The sequence below is a fragment of the Maylandia zebra genome, linkage group LG15 (assembly GCF_041146795.1).
Source record: "Maylandia zebra isolate NMK-2024a linkage group LG15, Mzebra_GT3a, whole genome shotgun sequence".
Classification (NCBI taxonomy): domain Eukaryota; kingdom Metazoa; phylum Chordata; class Actinopteri; order Cichliformes; family Cichlidae; genus Maylandia; species Maylandia zebra.
The window spans coordinates 29,138,615-29,156,406 of NC_135181.1; the positions used below are offsets into that span (position 1 = coordinate 29,138,615).

Here is a 17,792-nt window from a genome sequence, read left to right on the forward strand (position 1 = left end):
ACACTGATCTAGATCAGTCACTGTACAATTAAGTCACTCAGAGGTTCCTCTTACAGTGGAGGTAGTACTACAGCAGTACTACAAATTACCCAAAAACTGGTTTTAAAACCGCCCTGCAACAGACTGGCGACCTGTCCAGGGTGTACCCTGCCTCTCGCCCTATGACAGCTGGGATAGGCTCCAGCGCCCCCCGCGACCCTGAAAAGGAGAAGCAGAAGCGAATGGATGGATGGATGGTTTTAAAACCTTTGATATTTCATAGTTCAGTGCTAAAACACAAAATAAGGAGAAAATCCCTCCTTACAGGAATTTATAGGGTTATAGAAGCTGTGAGTTTGATATGTCGTCCATGTACCATATTCAGGAAATATAATTTTCCATTGGTTTTAAATTTGCCTTTAATGTGGGATGTCAAGTGTTGGCTGTGTGACAGGCAGGTCGTGGACCCAAATGCACCACTTGGGAAACCGGTATGACTCAAAATATCAGTTTAAGTGCCATCATTCACAATAATACAGGAAAACCAGATTATACACAGGGCAGGGACTCAGAATATCAGTAGATTGTGGGAACAGTGAACAAGGAAACACAACCACGAGGGATGACATGACAAAAGACAATAGTATACTATCAATAGTAATTATGAATGGAAGAAAGGAGGAAGTGAGAACTAGAAAGATAATCTGGAGTCAACAAAATATTTGACTTAACAAGTAGGGTCCCCGTTTAACCAATGATAATTAGATAACCTTAACCACATGATTATTATTGCAACTTTGAATACGAAGGTCCTCTTTTCATACACATATTTCTTCTCACAGATGCTGTCTGCCTTGTCTTTGTATTCTGCAGCTTATAATAGTAGATACTCATTTGTTTTTGTAGACTTTAATCTAGTTTGTGTAACAGACACGGCCACTACTTCATCTTGGAGATAAATTTTTTAAACACGAGAAGTAGATAATCTTTTTTACCTGGCACTGATGAGTTACTGTATATGCTTGTAAATTCAGTAAGACAGGTGGCCTAATTTGATTTTCATCTATCTTACAATGTGACTGAGATACCGGAGAATAGAGCGGCTTAATGTATGATGACAGAAACAGATGTACAGAGCAAAAGGCAGCGTGGGGCATTCATGTTCTGTTTGTTGTGGTTTTCCATTGTTCCTTTTATTCTTGTGGGAATCCTCTTACAGCCCCTTCTTGGCACTGTGTCTTTGCTATTATATTTTTTCCTGGTGCTGTGCATCAAATGAGTACATGGAAATGTGGACTCATTGTGCTATTAGTTAAATTATTTTTCCTTCAAGTGCCCTTATAAATAAACCCTCATAAATGAATCTGGTTTATTCAGCAGTGAACAGAATGTGTGTGCAAAACAAACATGCTGAATAGGAAGCAGCTGACGGGGTGGCCGCTTTATCCCACACAATCTCTGCCATTTCAGTGGGGAGATGGAGTGTTACTAAACTGTGGTTTCTGCATGTCTTTGACACTTCTTCTGATTCACTATTTTCATTAATTATAAAATTAATGAAAATAGTGAGTTAATGTCTGTTTGTGAATCTTTTTCATTTGATTAAAATGGTGGAGCTTTTAAGTGGAGGAGTAGATTTGCATTATCACATTGTATTCAGGCCTGGTTAATATTAAGAAAATGACAGTTTTCTTCGTCTTTTTTTTGTTTTACTTTTTTTTTTTTTTTTAATTAGATTTTCATAAACAAAACACACACACACACACACACACACACACACACACACACACTTTCACACAAACAAACCCATAAATCTTCTTGCTATCAGATTCTATGTAACATACTGAACTGCATTCCCTCTCAGGAGAGATCTCGCTATGTCTCCATCAATACATAGGCATTCCAGAGAGTGAATAAAGCTGCATTTGGCTTATCTTATTTAACCTTATCTACATGTTCCTGTTTCATCTTGTGATATCATCCATATCATTGGGAAAATGTTGTACAAGACATGGATAGGGAAGAAAGTACCGAGTGTCTCTGTCAAAGACAGAGAGTGTGAGAGAGTAATGTGTTCTGAATTCCCAACTCATTTCCTGTAGCTGTATCATGCACTGGTCAATTTGACACACAGCAGATTAAAATGACCCTCAGACCACTGGGAAATACCCCAATGCCTTTGAGACGCTGTTTTATTTTGAAATAAACCTGCATGCAAATAACCTATGCATGCAAACAGCTTCTACAAACATTTGAGAAAGAATCGGTGGCTCTCAGGAGCTCAGTGAATTCCAGCGCAGTACCGTAATAGGATGGCGCCTAAAAATTTCTTTGCTGCTAAAAATTGAAAATTCAGCTGTTAGTTCTATAACTCTAAGCTTCATGTGGCCTTCAGATTAACTCAAGGACAGTGTGCTTATGGCTGAGTTTACTGCTGTAGTATTTCACCATCGTCTGAGATCAGTTGTAATGCTGTTATTTCAGGGGGAATTGAATGTTACATTGTGACATAGTTTGTGAGGAATAAAAAATGGGTTATTATGCCTTCTATTAATAGACAAACATATGTCTTTACGCTTGGCATCCAAACCCACGAATAAAATGGAACTGAAATTATGTAACATTATATAAAATATTTGATATTAACCATAAAGAGTGCTGGTGGTGCCGGATCCAATTTTAAAGCACATGTCAATGTAGATATGTTTAGTAGATGCATTTAAGTCTAAATGAGTCCATAATTCTTCAATATTTAAATCCAAACAGTGAGCCACCTCTTTGGACTTTTTCAGTTTCATATTAAAGAAAATCCAAAATTTAAGCAAGAGGGAATAACATTTCTCAGGAGAGAACTTAGCCTGTCCTGCTGCTCTGAACATGTTGAAATAATGAACATCAACACTCTGTTTTAGGTCTAATTTTGGGCTCTAAAACTAGGAACAACAAACTCATTGTTTGAGTCTCAGTGTTCCTGTTGAAAATCATACTCACAAACTAACTTGTGGGGTAACTAACAAGCTAGATTAGTTAGCCGTTTGTGAAACACAGAGGCTCTGTCAAGATTTGGGCCTGCAGTTTAAATAGTGGTATTGAGCATCTGGTCAAAACTGATGGAAAGTACTAAAAAATACTCTCTTGATTTTGATCTACCATGAAGAATGATGGGAAAGAATCTGAACTAATGGATAATTGGTATGATCGCAGTCTTTCTTTCTCTTTTTCAGGAATCATGTCTGCAACAGGGAATGGATATGTCATTTATATGACCATGAAACGGAAGACCAAGTTAAAGCCTCCTGAGCTCATGACTGTTAACCTAGCCATCTTTGATTTTGGCATATCAGGTACTACATCTCTCAACGCAGCTATATTTGTCTACAGGAGATATAGACTGTGTGGTAGCTATTAGTATCACATATTATTTTTCAACTAGGAGAACTACTGTTCATTACTTGATTATAAACTGTTTGCATCAAGTCAACTCATGTGTCTTTACTCCTTAATTTGTACTTATTGTCATTATACAATGCATGTAATTTCATTGAGTAATAAATACAATTATTATATTGCTTTCAAGTAACAGTACTACAAAAACTGTGATTGTGCTTGACACTATTTAGGAATTTAAAATCTTCAGTATTAATTATGCAATATCATTTGCTACTTATAATTTGAGTCCAAAGCAAAAAGGTAACTTGTATTTAATACAAGCGTTAAAAGCAGCATCTAAACTTGGTGAAGCATATAAGTCACTGCTCTCTCATCTACACAGATCGTACAGTGGTTGATTGATTAGGAGCTGCTGTGTTCCTGTGTCTTTAAGGTGGCAGATATTTTACACTTTAAATTGCAATTGCTCTAGAAAGTTGCTTTAACCTGTGTTAATGCACTTAAAATGAAAAGAAAACTATATTTTTTAACAATATGCAGTATTCCAGTTAAGTTTTGTCCTACATGTTTTTAGTGTCTACTGTAAGTTATATTGTAGTTACACTGAGTGAGCCAGATCAGTCTGGAGATAAGCAGTAGTGTGTCATGTGACTTATTACATTTTGACATGTGTTTCCAAACAGACATGTTTCGTACTTAAAGAGTTTTGATAGCTTTGAAACGTGTCCTATCATTTCAGGCTTTCCATATGGAAAAGAAATAGTAAAAACTTATATGTGATTACTCATGAAAATGGCCACTTTCTCATTACTTTCATACATTGCTTTAGTAAGTATCCAAAACATACAAGTTTCATTACATAATTTTTCAAGGGATCTTATATCTGTTTTCACTCTTATATGCTTTTCATACAAGTTTCACACAAGACAGATACAGACTTTATAAAATTTATATATATCTTTTCCATATGGGTTACCTCGTGCCTAACTAAGTTGACTGTCAGGTCTGTGTTGCACTGCAGTTCATTCATGGCTACCATCATCAGGCGAAAGGCTCTGCAAGAGACCTGAAGGCAGAAATGAGATTCAAGTCCTACTCCCCACTTGTTACATGCTGTAATTCTATTTGTTAAAAAAAGACTAAAAGAGAAGAGCTGAATAAATCAAAGCATAAACATGATAGAATAAGAATCTTATATCTAAAATGATTACAGACACCACATTCAGCTGCCAAAAGAGTAAGGAAAGACACCAATAGATATGATAAAATACAACATTTAGTATTTTTTCATATACAGATTAGTCCAGTAGAGTCTAACATGACTTTTTCAATGTCCATTTCACACATAATGAGACTGTAGTCAAAAGTGCTCCGCTGTTAACCCTTTTAAATGTGATGAAGAGGGTGATGGATGTACTGAATGCAGTTCCTTGTTTTGCAGGAACCTTGTATGCTGAGGCTTTTCGTAGTGAGCAGCATTGTTCCTAATCTCAGTTTTATGATGAACGCTTTTACACTCTTAAATGCCACATTGACTTGTTTGTTTGAACCCCGCATGTTCTAAATGAACATGTCACACCTCTGTATAGTGTCAACTAAAAAAAGATTTTGACCCACTTTGATTCAGTGAGTTGTGAAACATGTGTCCTCCTACATGAAAGCTTTGATTTCCTCTCTCAAGCGCTGCCCCTGCTCAGCCAGCTCAGTGAAGAACAGGACATCCCTTTATGCTGCTTCAATTTCCTGACAAGAGGGCAGGAAAAAAACAACACTTCATGACTCCTGACCTGATGTCGCACATCCATTTCACTGTCTGCTAGGGCTATAGTTGGTGTATTCTGGTCCGAATCAGTGGATGAGTTTGTAAACATATAGCTTTTCCCTGTGGTTGAGTTTGTTTTCATGCTGCCAAATTATATTTGTGGTGTTAATTTCTTTATTAGAGTTATTTTTACCCTACAGTTAAAGGTTTAATTAATTAAAAAGAGAAGATATAAAAACCCCATCTCCCTGATGAAGTCAATGGAACCACATCATCTGCAAAAAGCAGAGATGAGATCCTGAGACCACTTAAGCCTTCAGCCACTTGCCACCAAAATATCCTGTCCATAAACATTATGAAATTTTTTGTCTGCAGTGCGATTTCCCCCCCCCCCCCCCCCCCACTTCTTTAAGTTGGCAAAATACATAATACTAAATACAAATAGACTGGTTGGGCAAAGTCCCACACATACTCAGATATCCTGGAGAGAAAAGGGAGGCGGACCAACGAGTGGAATGAAAACCACATTATTCCTCCTAAATCTGACATTTGACTAGCAGACTCTGTTCTGGAATTTCTTCTCGAGTACTGTGATGAAGAACTTTCCAGTCACTGGGATTGAAATGCTTGATCCTTCCTTCCACAACCCGACTATATCCTCAGTTGAAGCCAGCAGCACCACAAAACCACTATAAAGTGTGAGCAGGACAGTGTTTACACCCCTGAGTTGCCAGATAAAAGGGTGATGGAAAGTCTTGTTCCATGGTTAAAAAAATATAAAGCAATATTGAAGTATCAGATACGCACAATAGATTTCAGCCTTAACTATTCGAGGGAAAAAATGACAGCATATTACTGTGAAAATGTTAGGAAATGTTGAGAACTGGTATAACTAACTGATGAGAACTAACAAACAACAAGCAACCTTGAAAACCATTAGAAAGTCAATCAGCTATCTTCAGTGGAAAGGAAGGTGATCCTAGTGTGTTACAAAATGTAACTGGTCCTTAATGTCAATGTATTTCTCATGCTCCTCCTCTCTACAACATTCCTTGTAATTTGGGCTGGCCAGAGTAATGATATTAAATATTAGGTGTGGACGTGTATCTAATGTCCAACAACCCCTTAAGCAAGAAGTAAGGTGGAATTTTTATCGTGTTTCTTACTGCTTCCCTAACCCGATCTGAATATAAATTGCCCAGCATCAGTCAGCTCCTTTCCCCACCTCACTCAGGCCACCTTCACTAAAGCTGTATTAGCTCACCCTTAGCATTTTCATTGATTCATTTATTCACAGACACAGGATAAATTAAATAATTTCCATCCCAATAGCTCTTTCCTCTCCTGGTGAGATTGGGCTGTCTGTCTGTTTCCTGGCTTTACATTTCATTTTAAGATTTTAGGCCTTTTTGTTGCACTGCATCCCATATGTTGTTGTCCAGACTGAAATAGTTTCAGATCAGGTTTAGTTTAAATCCCTTCAGAACATTTAGGAACCTAGTGTTTTTTCTTTCCAGATGAGTGACTTGTTTTCCAATGAAAACTGATGTGAGATGCCAGACGAATATGTCTGACATTTAGAATTTTATTAGGGGTCTTCTAAACATTGGGGACCGTCACATTATGTTGCAGATTAACACTTGTTGGGCTGGTAGAAGGTGATGGAAAGGTCATGTGTCTTGAGGAATACTTGTCAGAATTTGAAAACAATTGGGAGCGGAGTGGGGGGGGTGCATCGTTAAACTCATCTTATCGCTTTCCCTGCCAGATGCCAGTCACTGGCAGCATTTTTAATGATATTCTCTAAAGTTTCGATACTGCCTATTTTGGAATATGAAGACAGTTATTCTCTGTCAGAAGACAGAGAATAACTTCTACTTTCAAAAACAATTTATTCTATATTCATTCTTTCATTTCTTTTCTTTCTTTTGAATCATTTTCATTTTTAATGAAAAAAAGATTTTGGACCAAAACGTAATTAATTTGAACATAAAACTAAAATTAAAACATATTTACATGTTTGTTTGTTTGTTTTGTCTAGTGTCCATAGAGTAATTTCAGTCGTCTAGCAAACAACCCTAAACAAATAATAATAATAATAATAATAATAATAATAATATTACTAGCAATACAGGGTGCGCCATTTATATGGATACACCGTAATAACATGGGAATGGTTGGTGATATTAAAGTCCTGTTTGTGGCACATTAGTATATGTGAGGGGGCAAACTCCTCAAGATGGGTGGTGACCATGGTGGCCATTTAGAAGTCGGCCATCTTGGATACAACTTTTTTTTTCCAATAGGAAGAGTGCCATGTGACACATCAAACTTATTGGTAATGTCACAAGAAAAACAATGGTGCGCTTGCTTTCAATGTAACTTTATTCTTTCATGAGTTATTTACAAGTTTCTCTTTGTTCACAGCCATTGACATGTCGAAGAGTTTAACATGTGAGGAGCAGATCGAAATTGTGTTGATATCTGGTGAACGCAGTAACGGGGTCATTGCAGCAGATTTCAATGCAAGACACCCTGCGAGACCACCCATCTCCCATGCTACAGTTCAGTGTTGAATTTGCCAAAATGTGGACGCAAGAAAACTGTCACTAATGAAGAAACATCAGTGGCTGTCCTAGCTTCATTCAGCAAAAGCCCACAGCGTAGCACTCGGCACATGTCACTGGAGAGTGGCATTAGCCGAACATCCCTTCGGCGGATATTAGCTACTCACAAATGGCACCCTTACAAACTCCAGCTACTGCAGCATCTCAACGAGGATGACCCAGATCGGTGCACAGAATTTGCAGAATAAGCAAAACAAAAATTGGAACAGGGCTGTCAGTTCACGAAGGTTTCAAATAATTGCTCTGTCTGAAACATGGTTAGATGAGAATAGGGGTTGTAATTTCTGTATTGAAGGGTACGATTTATACTTTGTAAATAGAACTAAGAAGAAGGCAGGAGGGGTGGCACTTTTTGTTAATTGCGATTTGAAATGTAAAAAAGTTGAATGTGTGTCTGTGGCTATAGACGATTTAATGGAGTCTGTGACAGTGGAATTGGATATAGAAAGAAGAAGTAATATAATTGTAACGTGCATATATAGGAAACCGGGGTCACAGATTGAGTTATTTACAGAAGCAGTAGAAGACTTATTGAGTAAGGCTAAGGGAAATAAGACTGTATGTTTATGTGGTGATTACAACATTGATCTTTGTAAAGAGGCAAATGATAAGGCTTCGTCAGATTTTTTTGAATTATTATTTGGTAAAGGATTTTATCCTTTAATCATAAAGCCGAGTAGAATAACGGATAAATCAGAAACACTAATTGATCATATTTTAATTAATAGTTTGGAGAGTAATATTATGAGTGGCCTCATCATGAATGATATAAGCGATCATCTACCAGTCTTTTTTACTTTTGATTTAAATATGAAAAGAAAGGAAGAAGTTGGTTTCATGAGTCATAGAAGGGTAAGAAATAACGAGGCAATTAACAAGTTTAGACAAGACCTCATGGAAGTGGACTGGAAGGAGGTTTATGTTAATGAGGTCGACGTTGCATACGGAGCATTTTTAAATACATATTTGGCCTTGTATGATAAACATTGTCCATTGGGATCATTTAAGTATAAGAAAAAGAATAAGAATATGAACCCTTGGATAACTAAGGGTCTTGCAAATGCGTGTAAAAAGAAAAATAATTTATATAGGGATTATATAACAGAGAACTAAGAATGCGGAAATGAAATACAAAGTTTATAAAAATAAGTTGGTATTAATATTGAGGAAAGCCAAGAAAGACTACTATAATAAACTTTTTCAGGAAAACAAGAATATAATTAAGGGCATTTGGAATATTTTTAGGGAGGTATTGGGTAACAAGAACACACCCTTAGATCGGCCTAATTATTTTATTAAGAATAATCAAGTTGTCGAAGACAAGACTGAAGTAGTAAACGAATTCAATTCCTTTTTTGTAAATGTTGGACCTACTTTAGCAAATTTAATTAGGAAAAATGACGATCCAGAATATGAGGAAGCCTGGAAAGGAGATAATAGAATGGTTAATTCCACATTCTTGGCCGATATTACCATAAAAGAAATAGTAGCAATTGTAGAAAATTTTAAAAATAAAAAATCTACTGACTGTGATGGTATAGACATGGTTATAATTAAAAAGACTTTAGATTGTATAAGTATTCCTCTTTGCTATATTTTTAATCTTTCGCTACAATCAGGAGTATTTCCTGATCGAATGAAAGTGGCAAAAGTGATACCCTTATATAAATCAGGAGATAAGCATAGTTTTAACAATTATAGGCCAGTGTCTCTTTTGTCACAGTTTTCAAAAGTGCTTGAAAAACTCTTTGCGCAAAGACTTGATAGTTTTATTGAAAAATATCAACTAATAAATGAAAATCAATTTGGATTTCGTAAAAATAGATCAATGGCATTAGCATTGTTGACTTTCATTGACGATATTTCATCTGCAACCCATAATAATAAATATACAGTGGGGGTATTTGTTGATTTTAAAAAAAGCTTTTGATACGTTACAACATTCTATTTTGATTTCTAAATTGTATAACTATGGTGTGAGAGGAGTGGCATTGAATTGGTTAAGGAGTTATTTAGAAAATAGGTTGCAATATGTACATTATCTCGGCAATACTTCTGAAAGATTGAAGATTGTATGTGGCGTTCCTCAAGGTTCTATTTTGGGACCTAAACTTTTTAATTTATATATTAATGATATCTGTGATGTATCAAAAAGGTTAAATTCTTTTTTATTTGCAGATGACACAAATTTTTATTGCTCTGGAGAGAATTTGGAAGATTTGGTTGAAATTATGACTTCTGAGATGTTAAGATTAAAAAAATGGTTAGATGTAAATAAATTATCTTTGAAACTGACAAAAACTAAATTCATGATATTTGGCAATCGTGTAAAGGAGGATGAAGTCATTATGTCCATTGATGGAGAAGTGATTGAAAGAGTTACTGAATTTCGTTTTTTGGGTGTAATAGTAGATGAAAATTTGACGTGGAAATCTCATATTGAGTATATTAGAAAGAAGATGGTTAAAAGCATTTATATTTTGGGAAATGTAAGAGATTTATTAGATTATAAAACAATGCGCATTTTATATTTTTCATTGTTTTTCTCATACTTTAGTTACTGTGTTGAAGTTTGGGGGAATACATATGAGAATACTATAAAACCTCTAAACTTATTACAGAAGAAAGTGATACGAATGATTCATAACGTTACATATAGAGAACATACAAATAAATTATTTATAAAATCAAAATTATTAAAATTAGGAGATTTAGTGAAATTACGGACACTATTAATTATGTTTAAGGCTAAAAATAATATTTTGCCCTTTAAGTTACAAAGAGTATTTTTAATGTGTTCAGGGGGAGAAGATAGTAGAAGGAAATTTTATTTTAAGCATCAGTTAGCTAGGACAACACAAAGATTAATGAGTACAACGGTTAGGGGTATACGACTGTGGAACTCTCTTCATTATAATTTAAAGAATTGTATAAGTTTACATTGTTTTAAAAAGTGTTACATGCTTAAAACGATAACTCAATATGAAGAATGCGAATGAAATTGGAGTTCATTGAAAAAGGATCCTTTATAATTTTTTGTTTTATTTATTTTAATTTTATTTTTCTCCTTATTACTATGTGGAGTGGTATATTCTGATTGTAAATTTGTTGTTTGGTTTGGGTTAGGACCGGAGAGAAATGTTAATATTAGTTTGTTCCCTGATTTTTGGTGCCCACTTGTAATATAAGTTGGATTGTAGATAGGGGGCAGGGTTTAATAAGAATATTTTCTTCTTCCTGCTCCTTTTCACACATGGTTGTAGTGCTTTATTGATAGAAAGTGTGGTTGGTTTGTTTGATCTGTTGTACCAAGTGTGAAATAAATAAATAAATGAAAATGAAATGAAAGAAGATCTTGTTCAGCGATGAGGCAAACTTTTATGTGAATGGTGAAGTTAAACAAACAAAACCGCCGCTATTGGTCTGACACTAACCCACATTGGATGGATCCCTCCAAGACTGTTGGAACAACAAAAGTGATGGTTTGGTGTGGTATATGGGGTACAACGATAGTGGGTCCATTCTTCATCAATGGAAACCTCAAGGCCACTGGATATTTGAAATTGCTACATGATGATGCGTTTCCCTCTTTATGCACTGAAGCTGGCACGTTCCCTGAGTTTCTCCAGCAAGATGGTGCACCACCACATTATGGGTGCCAGGTCCGAGCATTCCTAGATGAACAGTTTCCTGGAAAGTGAATTGGTCGTCGTGGGCCAGTTGAATGGCCCCCAAGGTCTCCCGATCTGACCCCCTTAGACTTTTATCTTTGGGGTCATCTGAAGGCAATTGTCTATGGTGTGAAGATACGAGATGTGCAGCACCTGAAACTACGGATACTGGATGCCTGTGCTGGCATTTCTCCTGCGATGTTGCTATCAGTGTGTGAAGAGTGGGAGAAGAGGGTTGCATTGACAATCCAACACAATGGGCAGCACATTGAACACATTTTATAAGTGGTCAGAAACTTGTAAATAACTCATGAAAGAATAAAGTTACGTTGAAACCAAACACATCATTGTTTTTCTTGTGTCATTACCAATAAGTTTGATGTGTCACATTGTATCCAAGATGGCCGACTTCTAAATGGCCACCATGGTCACCACCCATCTTGAGGAGTTTGCCCCCTCACATATACTAATGTGCCACAAATAGGTCTTTAATATCACCAACCATTCCCATGTTATTACGGTGTATCCATATAAATGGCCCACCCTGTAGTTTTGTACAGTAAAAATGTAAAATGTTATGGGAAACCCCAGCCTTTAGAACACTAAAACAATTGCCTTCTTGCAAACTTTACTTATAGCTGTATGTTTATATATTGTTTTGCTTGTTTGGAGTTAGAGGGATCCATACATTGAGATTTCAAGCTATTCTCTTTAATTCAAACACTTAAAAATTTGTCATTTTGAATGAAAACTTGAGATAAGTGCATGTTTGATTTTTATCTTCACACATGATTTCTTCAACAACTAGACGTAGACTGTATAAACTGCAACGAATAAATAAAAGAACAAAACAAAAAAGTTATATCTTTGAGTGGTGCATTGGGTAGCATTCCCCAAAATGCAAGGGGACACTAGATGCTTTACAGTAGTAAGATGTTTCTTTCTATACCCTCTTTCTAGCACAAACCATCCATCTGCAGCTTGGGTCTTGCTTTTTGGGTGTTAGCAGGATTGGCGTAAGTGCTACAAAATTTGCATCGAGGTTGGTAGACTGATTCGCCCAGCTACTCCAGCTTGCATGCCAAATTATCCTTGGACAATATACTGAACCCTGACATGCTCCGCGCGCGCGTGTTTGTGTGTGTGTGAATATTGCACAAGTGCATCAAAGGTGCTTAGAAAGAAGCTCTTGTATGAATGTGCGTGAAACTGGATGAATGATTCTTGTAGTCAAAAGCTTATTGAGTGCTTATTTAGAGTAGAAGAGCACTATATAAGTACCAGCCCATTACCATCCAGTTGTGATTGTAGAATGCCTGTAAAGTACTGACATTGATGAAATGGCATACACCTTCAGTGTGCTTTTTATATGATGAATTTTGATCATCATCTGCCTGCTGTGCATGGATTCTGTTTGCACATATTAGCGTGGGATGCTGACCTGTGTGCCCCACGCTGTGCAGACAGTCTGTAGTTAAACCAAAAAAGACCATGTGCATACCGAAAGTGAACAGAGCCAGCTTATCAACCCATGTGTTTCCCCTCTAGCTACTTGTGCAGTTGTCCTGCCTCACAGTAAGTGTTTTTCAAACCATCCTGCTGTCCTCTGCTGCCTTGTGATATGAATGATGACATCGCTCTATTGAGAAAAACTTAAGACTTTTATTCAAAATTGGGTCAGTTGAGTACTCGCTTAAAGGTCAGAATGTCTTGCTACACTTATGAACCATATCAGCCAAGAATTCTGAATCATGCTGCAGTGATTAGCAGTGTTTTGGAAGACTTAATATTACATCTTTATTAGGTGTACATTTAATTAAATTTGATTATTCCTGAAAGTGTGTTTGCCAAAAGCCACAACACTGGGGACTAAAAGAATGAAGTCAAATTCACCTGTTATTTTACTGACTGGTTGAGGCTAGCTTCTCTTTGACTAAGAGGGCAATATGAAGCTTTATTCCATTATAGAAATGTAATTGATAGCTGTCTGCAAGGCCTCAACTCCACTAACTGGACCTCTCAACTGTGTTTGTGCTGTTGTTGCCTTTAGAAGATTTCAGTGGAGATACCTGACAAATAAGCTGCTTTGTAAATGGTAAATGGAGTAGTTCTTATATAGCGCTTCCCTACTTTATCTGAGCACTCAAGGCGCTTTACACATCTTGCCACATTCGCCAAAGCACTCTGTTCTAACATTCACATGCCAATGGATGCATCGCTAGTATCTTGGATATTTGGCATGCAGACTATAGTAGACAGGGATCAAATGAAAACCACCGGCCTTCTAGTTGGTAGGTGACATCCTCTATCACCCAACTTAGCCCCAGTGAGGACTGATCTCACAACCCCTGGTTTAGTAAACCAGTGTTCTAACCACTGAGCTATGGAGGTTTTTCAGTTCAGTCTATAAGTTTAGTACTTAGAAGTGTGTCTATGTACTGCAGCTTTTATGAAGTAAGCTAGCTGGCATTAGCCAATAGCATCACAGTCTAGTTCAAATATCTATATCCAAAAAGCTAACACAGTTTTCAAAGTACTAACTCTGAAAAGTTCAGAAATCAATGGCTGATGCCACGGTGGTTAAAACATCAATTTAAAAATATGTATATTTTTTGTAGGTATTAATTTTTGAAAGGAATATCATACACTACATTAAACTATGGTCAATTTAAAGGCCACTATTTTTACTGCTGCAACTACTACAAGGATAATTTACAGTATGTGCTTTGCAGATCAGGGTTGTGTCCCTCACCTCAGGCATCGATTATTATGATATCTTGCTAATTGAGATAATATTATGCATATATTATATAGTATATAGTTTCACTGCATCTTTGTAGATAGCTAAGATGTAAGTGTGTGTTTATGGTGATCAGTTTTTTTCTTTTTGCAGCGACTGAAGTTAATCTCAAGTTGTTGTTTAATCGTGTGTGTGTGTGAAAGTGTGTATAGTGGAGGGCATGCTCAAGAGTGGAGAAGAGACTTATGAAAACAGCCTTAACTAGCTTATTAGTTGAACTATAGGTCCACAAAAAAGAACCAGGCAGATTTTATGACATTATAAAGTTTAGCTGTTAAGACCTGTCACCGTATGGTCACTACTTAAATTTGTTCATTGCTGTAGGTGCACGCTAACCCTACTTTCGAACATACTTAATTGCAGCTATATTGGCTAATCTAACAATCTAACAGCGAGTTGATAGGTGGTGTCCAAAACAGTACAGGTGGATGTTCAGTTCAATTCATTTTTATTTCAAACATATACATTCACCAACATTCCATAATATCATTCCATTCAGTTGTTTGAAAAGGAGTAGGCAGAAGTATCTACTTTTGTTAGGATGCCTGGGTCGTTGACCCAGGGTTTTGAGTTTATATATTATTTATCATTTCTATGCTTTGGTTTCTTTGTTAGAGTTATGTCTTATGGTTTGTCTCTGTGTAATCCTTAGTTGCTGTCTCCCCTGTCCGCTATATCCCCGTGTCCAGTCAGTGTCTGTGTCTGCCCTGGTCCCACGTCTCTGTTCCCTCTGTTGTAGTGCCTGCATGTGAGTCTGTGTCTTTGGTTCAGTCTGTGTTATGTGTTTCCTGTTTTACTTTGAAAGTCCATGTCTGATGTTAATGTATCTGGTTTCGCTTCCCCTTGTCTCGTTAGGCCTGATTTGCCCCAGCTGTGTTTCCCTCCTGTTACCCATTCCCTGATTGCTCCCTCTGTGTATTTAAGCCCTGTGTTTCTCTGTGTCTGTGTTGCGATCTACCGTTTATTTAGCTGTGTGTTCTGTCAGTCCTCTGGTTTAAGTTTAGTTTGATTTCCCCCCCCCAGTTATGTTATATTTTGAGTTTTACATTAAAGCTGTTTTGAGTTCACGACTGTCTCCGGAGTCTGCACCTTGGGTCCTATTCCTGTCTGCACACAGCCACACGTAACAACTTTATTTACCCCCTTATTTCTTTTTTTGAGTTTTATTTTAAACTGGTTTAAACTGTTTATGCTTCTGCCGTTAAGAATATCCATTAAAAAGTCAATCTATAATATGAAGTCTTATTTTTGCCACTGTCAATTGAGCTTTTTTTAAAATTTCAGTCACAGTGGTTGATAACCAATAAGTACCTAAACCGTTACACATGAATGGGAACAAAATGGGGGTCTTTGGGAACTTCTCAACTGATTTTGATTCTAATTCCAATATGTATATTCAAAACCATCTATTCATTGATGCAGTAAATAGAAAGGGGCTTCGGTTTGCTTTGAGAGTCTCTTGCACCAGTGAAATGCTAAATGAAGCATTATTTATAGATTTAATTTTGAGGGTGACTTCAGATTGATTCCAGAAAGACCTGAAAATAAGCAATCTTTTAGATGCAAGGGAAGTGTTAGGGCAGTATGACAAGACAAAATATGTGTAACTGAGTTTGGACATTAATTCAACTTAGTTAACCCTAACTGAACAATGGTTTTACAGTTTAGAAAAGACAGGCATCCTTGACGTGACCCAAACAGTGAAGGTTGCCTCATACGACACGAGTGCATACGCCCTGAGCGGCTCTTCCACGGTGTGACTCCTGGACCTTTTGCTTCATGTCAGTCCTCTTTTTCTGTGCTTCTCGTGATTCTTTCAATTTTGAGTCAGATGTCAAGATTCAAGATCCTTTTATTTGTCACGTACATGTCAATATTTTAAATTATGATTTTAGTCTCAAGCCACATTCTTAAGTATTTTTGTAACAAAGAAATATGGCAAAATGGAAACTTTAATAGCAGGATGGTTGGGTGAGTGAGAATTGCATAGTTTAAAAGTGATTAGAAGGAAACCTGGGGCCAAAAAAATAACTTGTTCAGCGTTATTTCTGCCACCAGCAGCTGTTATCATTGAATCAGCTCTGATAAACTCACTGTAATGTTACTACATATGTATTGGATCTGGGAAAGAATGCTAAATATTGGTACCACGATGCATCAGTGAAAATTAACAACATTTAATATTTAGATGGAACAGTTGAGATCATCGCTAAGATAACATGGATAGATGTGTTAATTGTTGGTTTTTTGGTCTACAACTGCAACTATATCTTTTCTTATTTCAGGAGCTGCTTCAGATGCTTTCACATCTTCACTTTATTTCGTTTTGCATGTGGAATCATTCAGTTGATTGCAGTGAGGTGCCTTTTATAAAAAGCCCCTTTTATTCAGTAGTGAGTTCACGATGTTTGTTGGTCTGAGGGTGTCTTTTTAATGTAATTGATGAAAATTGTCTCAGAAAAGGCACAGAATACATTTTCACTAGACAAGATCTACATTTTTGTTTGTAAAACACTCCCCTATCGAGGCAATTTTACTTGAATCACTGAAAAAATGGTTATTAATATGTGTAAGTGTAGAGATAGAGTTTTAGACTCAAGATCGATAGTGTTAGTTTAGTCAGGCCAGAAAGTCAGGCTTGGATGTAGTCACAGCAGGTCATCATCATCAGCTGATAGCTTAACTAATCGCCTGCTACACATTTTGTTGACTGCTACATATAGTGCATCTTAAATCAGCTACTTTAGCTTGCCTACAATTCCTGCACAGCTGCAAGCCACTTTGCAACCCACCTCTATCTCAGCTGTAAGCTCATGAGACATTATAATGTTTAAATTTACACTGTGCAAATTTCAGTGTTAAGCATAAATTTAATCTAATTTGTTCATCAGTATTTATTTTTTCCTGATAGTTATCAAGTGATTTTTGTACTGTTACCTAAGATAGGGTGACCATATTTTGATTTCCAAAAAAGAGGACACTTGGCCCAGTCATGAAGAACTTTAATAATACTGTTTGCCTAAAGAAAATTTTAACATATTTAAGCTATGCCGTCTCTGTGCAGTTAATGAATGGTGAAATAAAAAAATGTGATATAGGCTGTTACAAGTCAACAAGGGCAAAAAAAATAACTTAAAAACTTCTGGAATTAAATAATGGTACAGAAATAAGGCCTCATCTCTATAAGAGAAATTACCAGTACCGGGATGGTACAAGGGAAATGTTTTTTGCAGTTCATCTGAAAAGCTGCAGTTGTGCTTTGACATCTTTTAAACATCACTAGGCGCTGCTGCACACTGTCTGTCCCGTCTGTGAGCACAGAACAGCCACTCACAAAGCAGCTGCTCGGAGATGACGTCACACATATGGGTCCTCTGTAGGAAAATCTGGACATTTTCATTAATCTCGAAAATCCCCCCCGGACGCCCCGGACAGAACGTGAAAAGTGGATGGTTGGTCACCCTACCTAAGAATGTAAATAAGAAACTGACAAAGCTTCTGAGTCTGCTAGTGAAAACAATGCTTAAGTGTCTTAAACCTATTCTGTCTAATGGCCATTAGGG

The 17,792-nt window shown here is 36.7% G+C and overlaps 1 protein-coding gene across 5 annotated transcripts in view; it reads left to right on the forward strand.

Moving 5' to 3' along the window:
• opn5 (opsin 5) overlaps nucleotides 1-17,792 on the forward strand; it is a 75,340-nt gene that overhangs the window by 33,719 nt on the left and 23,829 nt on the right. For all 5 annotated transcript variants that reach the window (XM_004574086.3, XM_004574087.3, XM_076874267.1 and 2 more), the window contains one exon: nucleotides 3,204-3,323. In XM_004574086.3, the coding sequence (XP_004574143.1) occupies nucleotides 3,204-3,323 (120 nt within the window). The remainder of the gene's footprint in view (nucleotides 1-3,203; nucleotides 3,324-17,792) is intronic.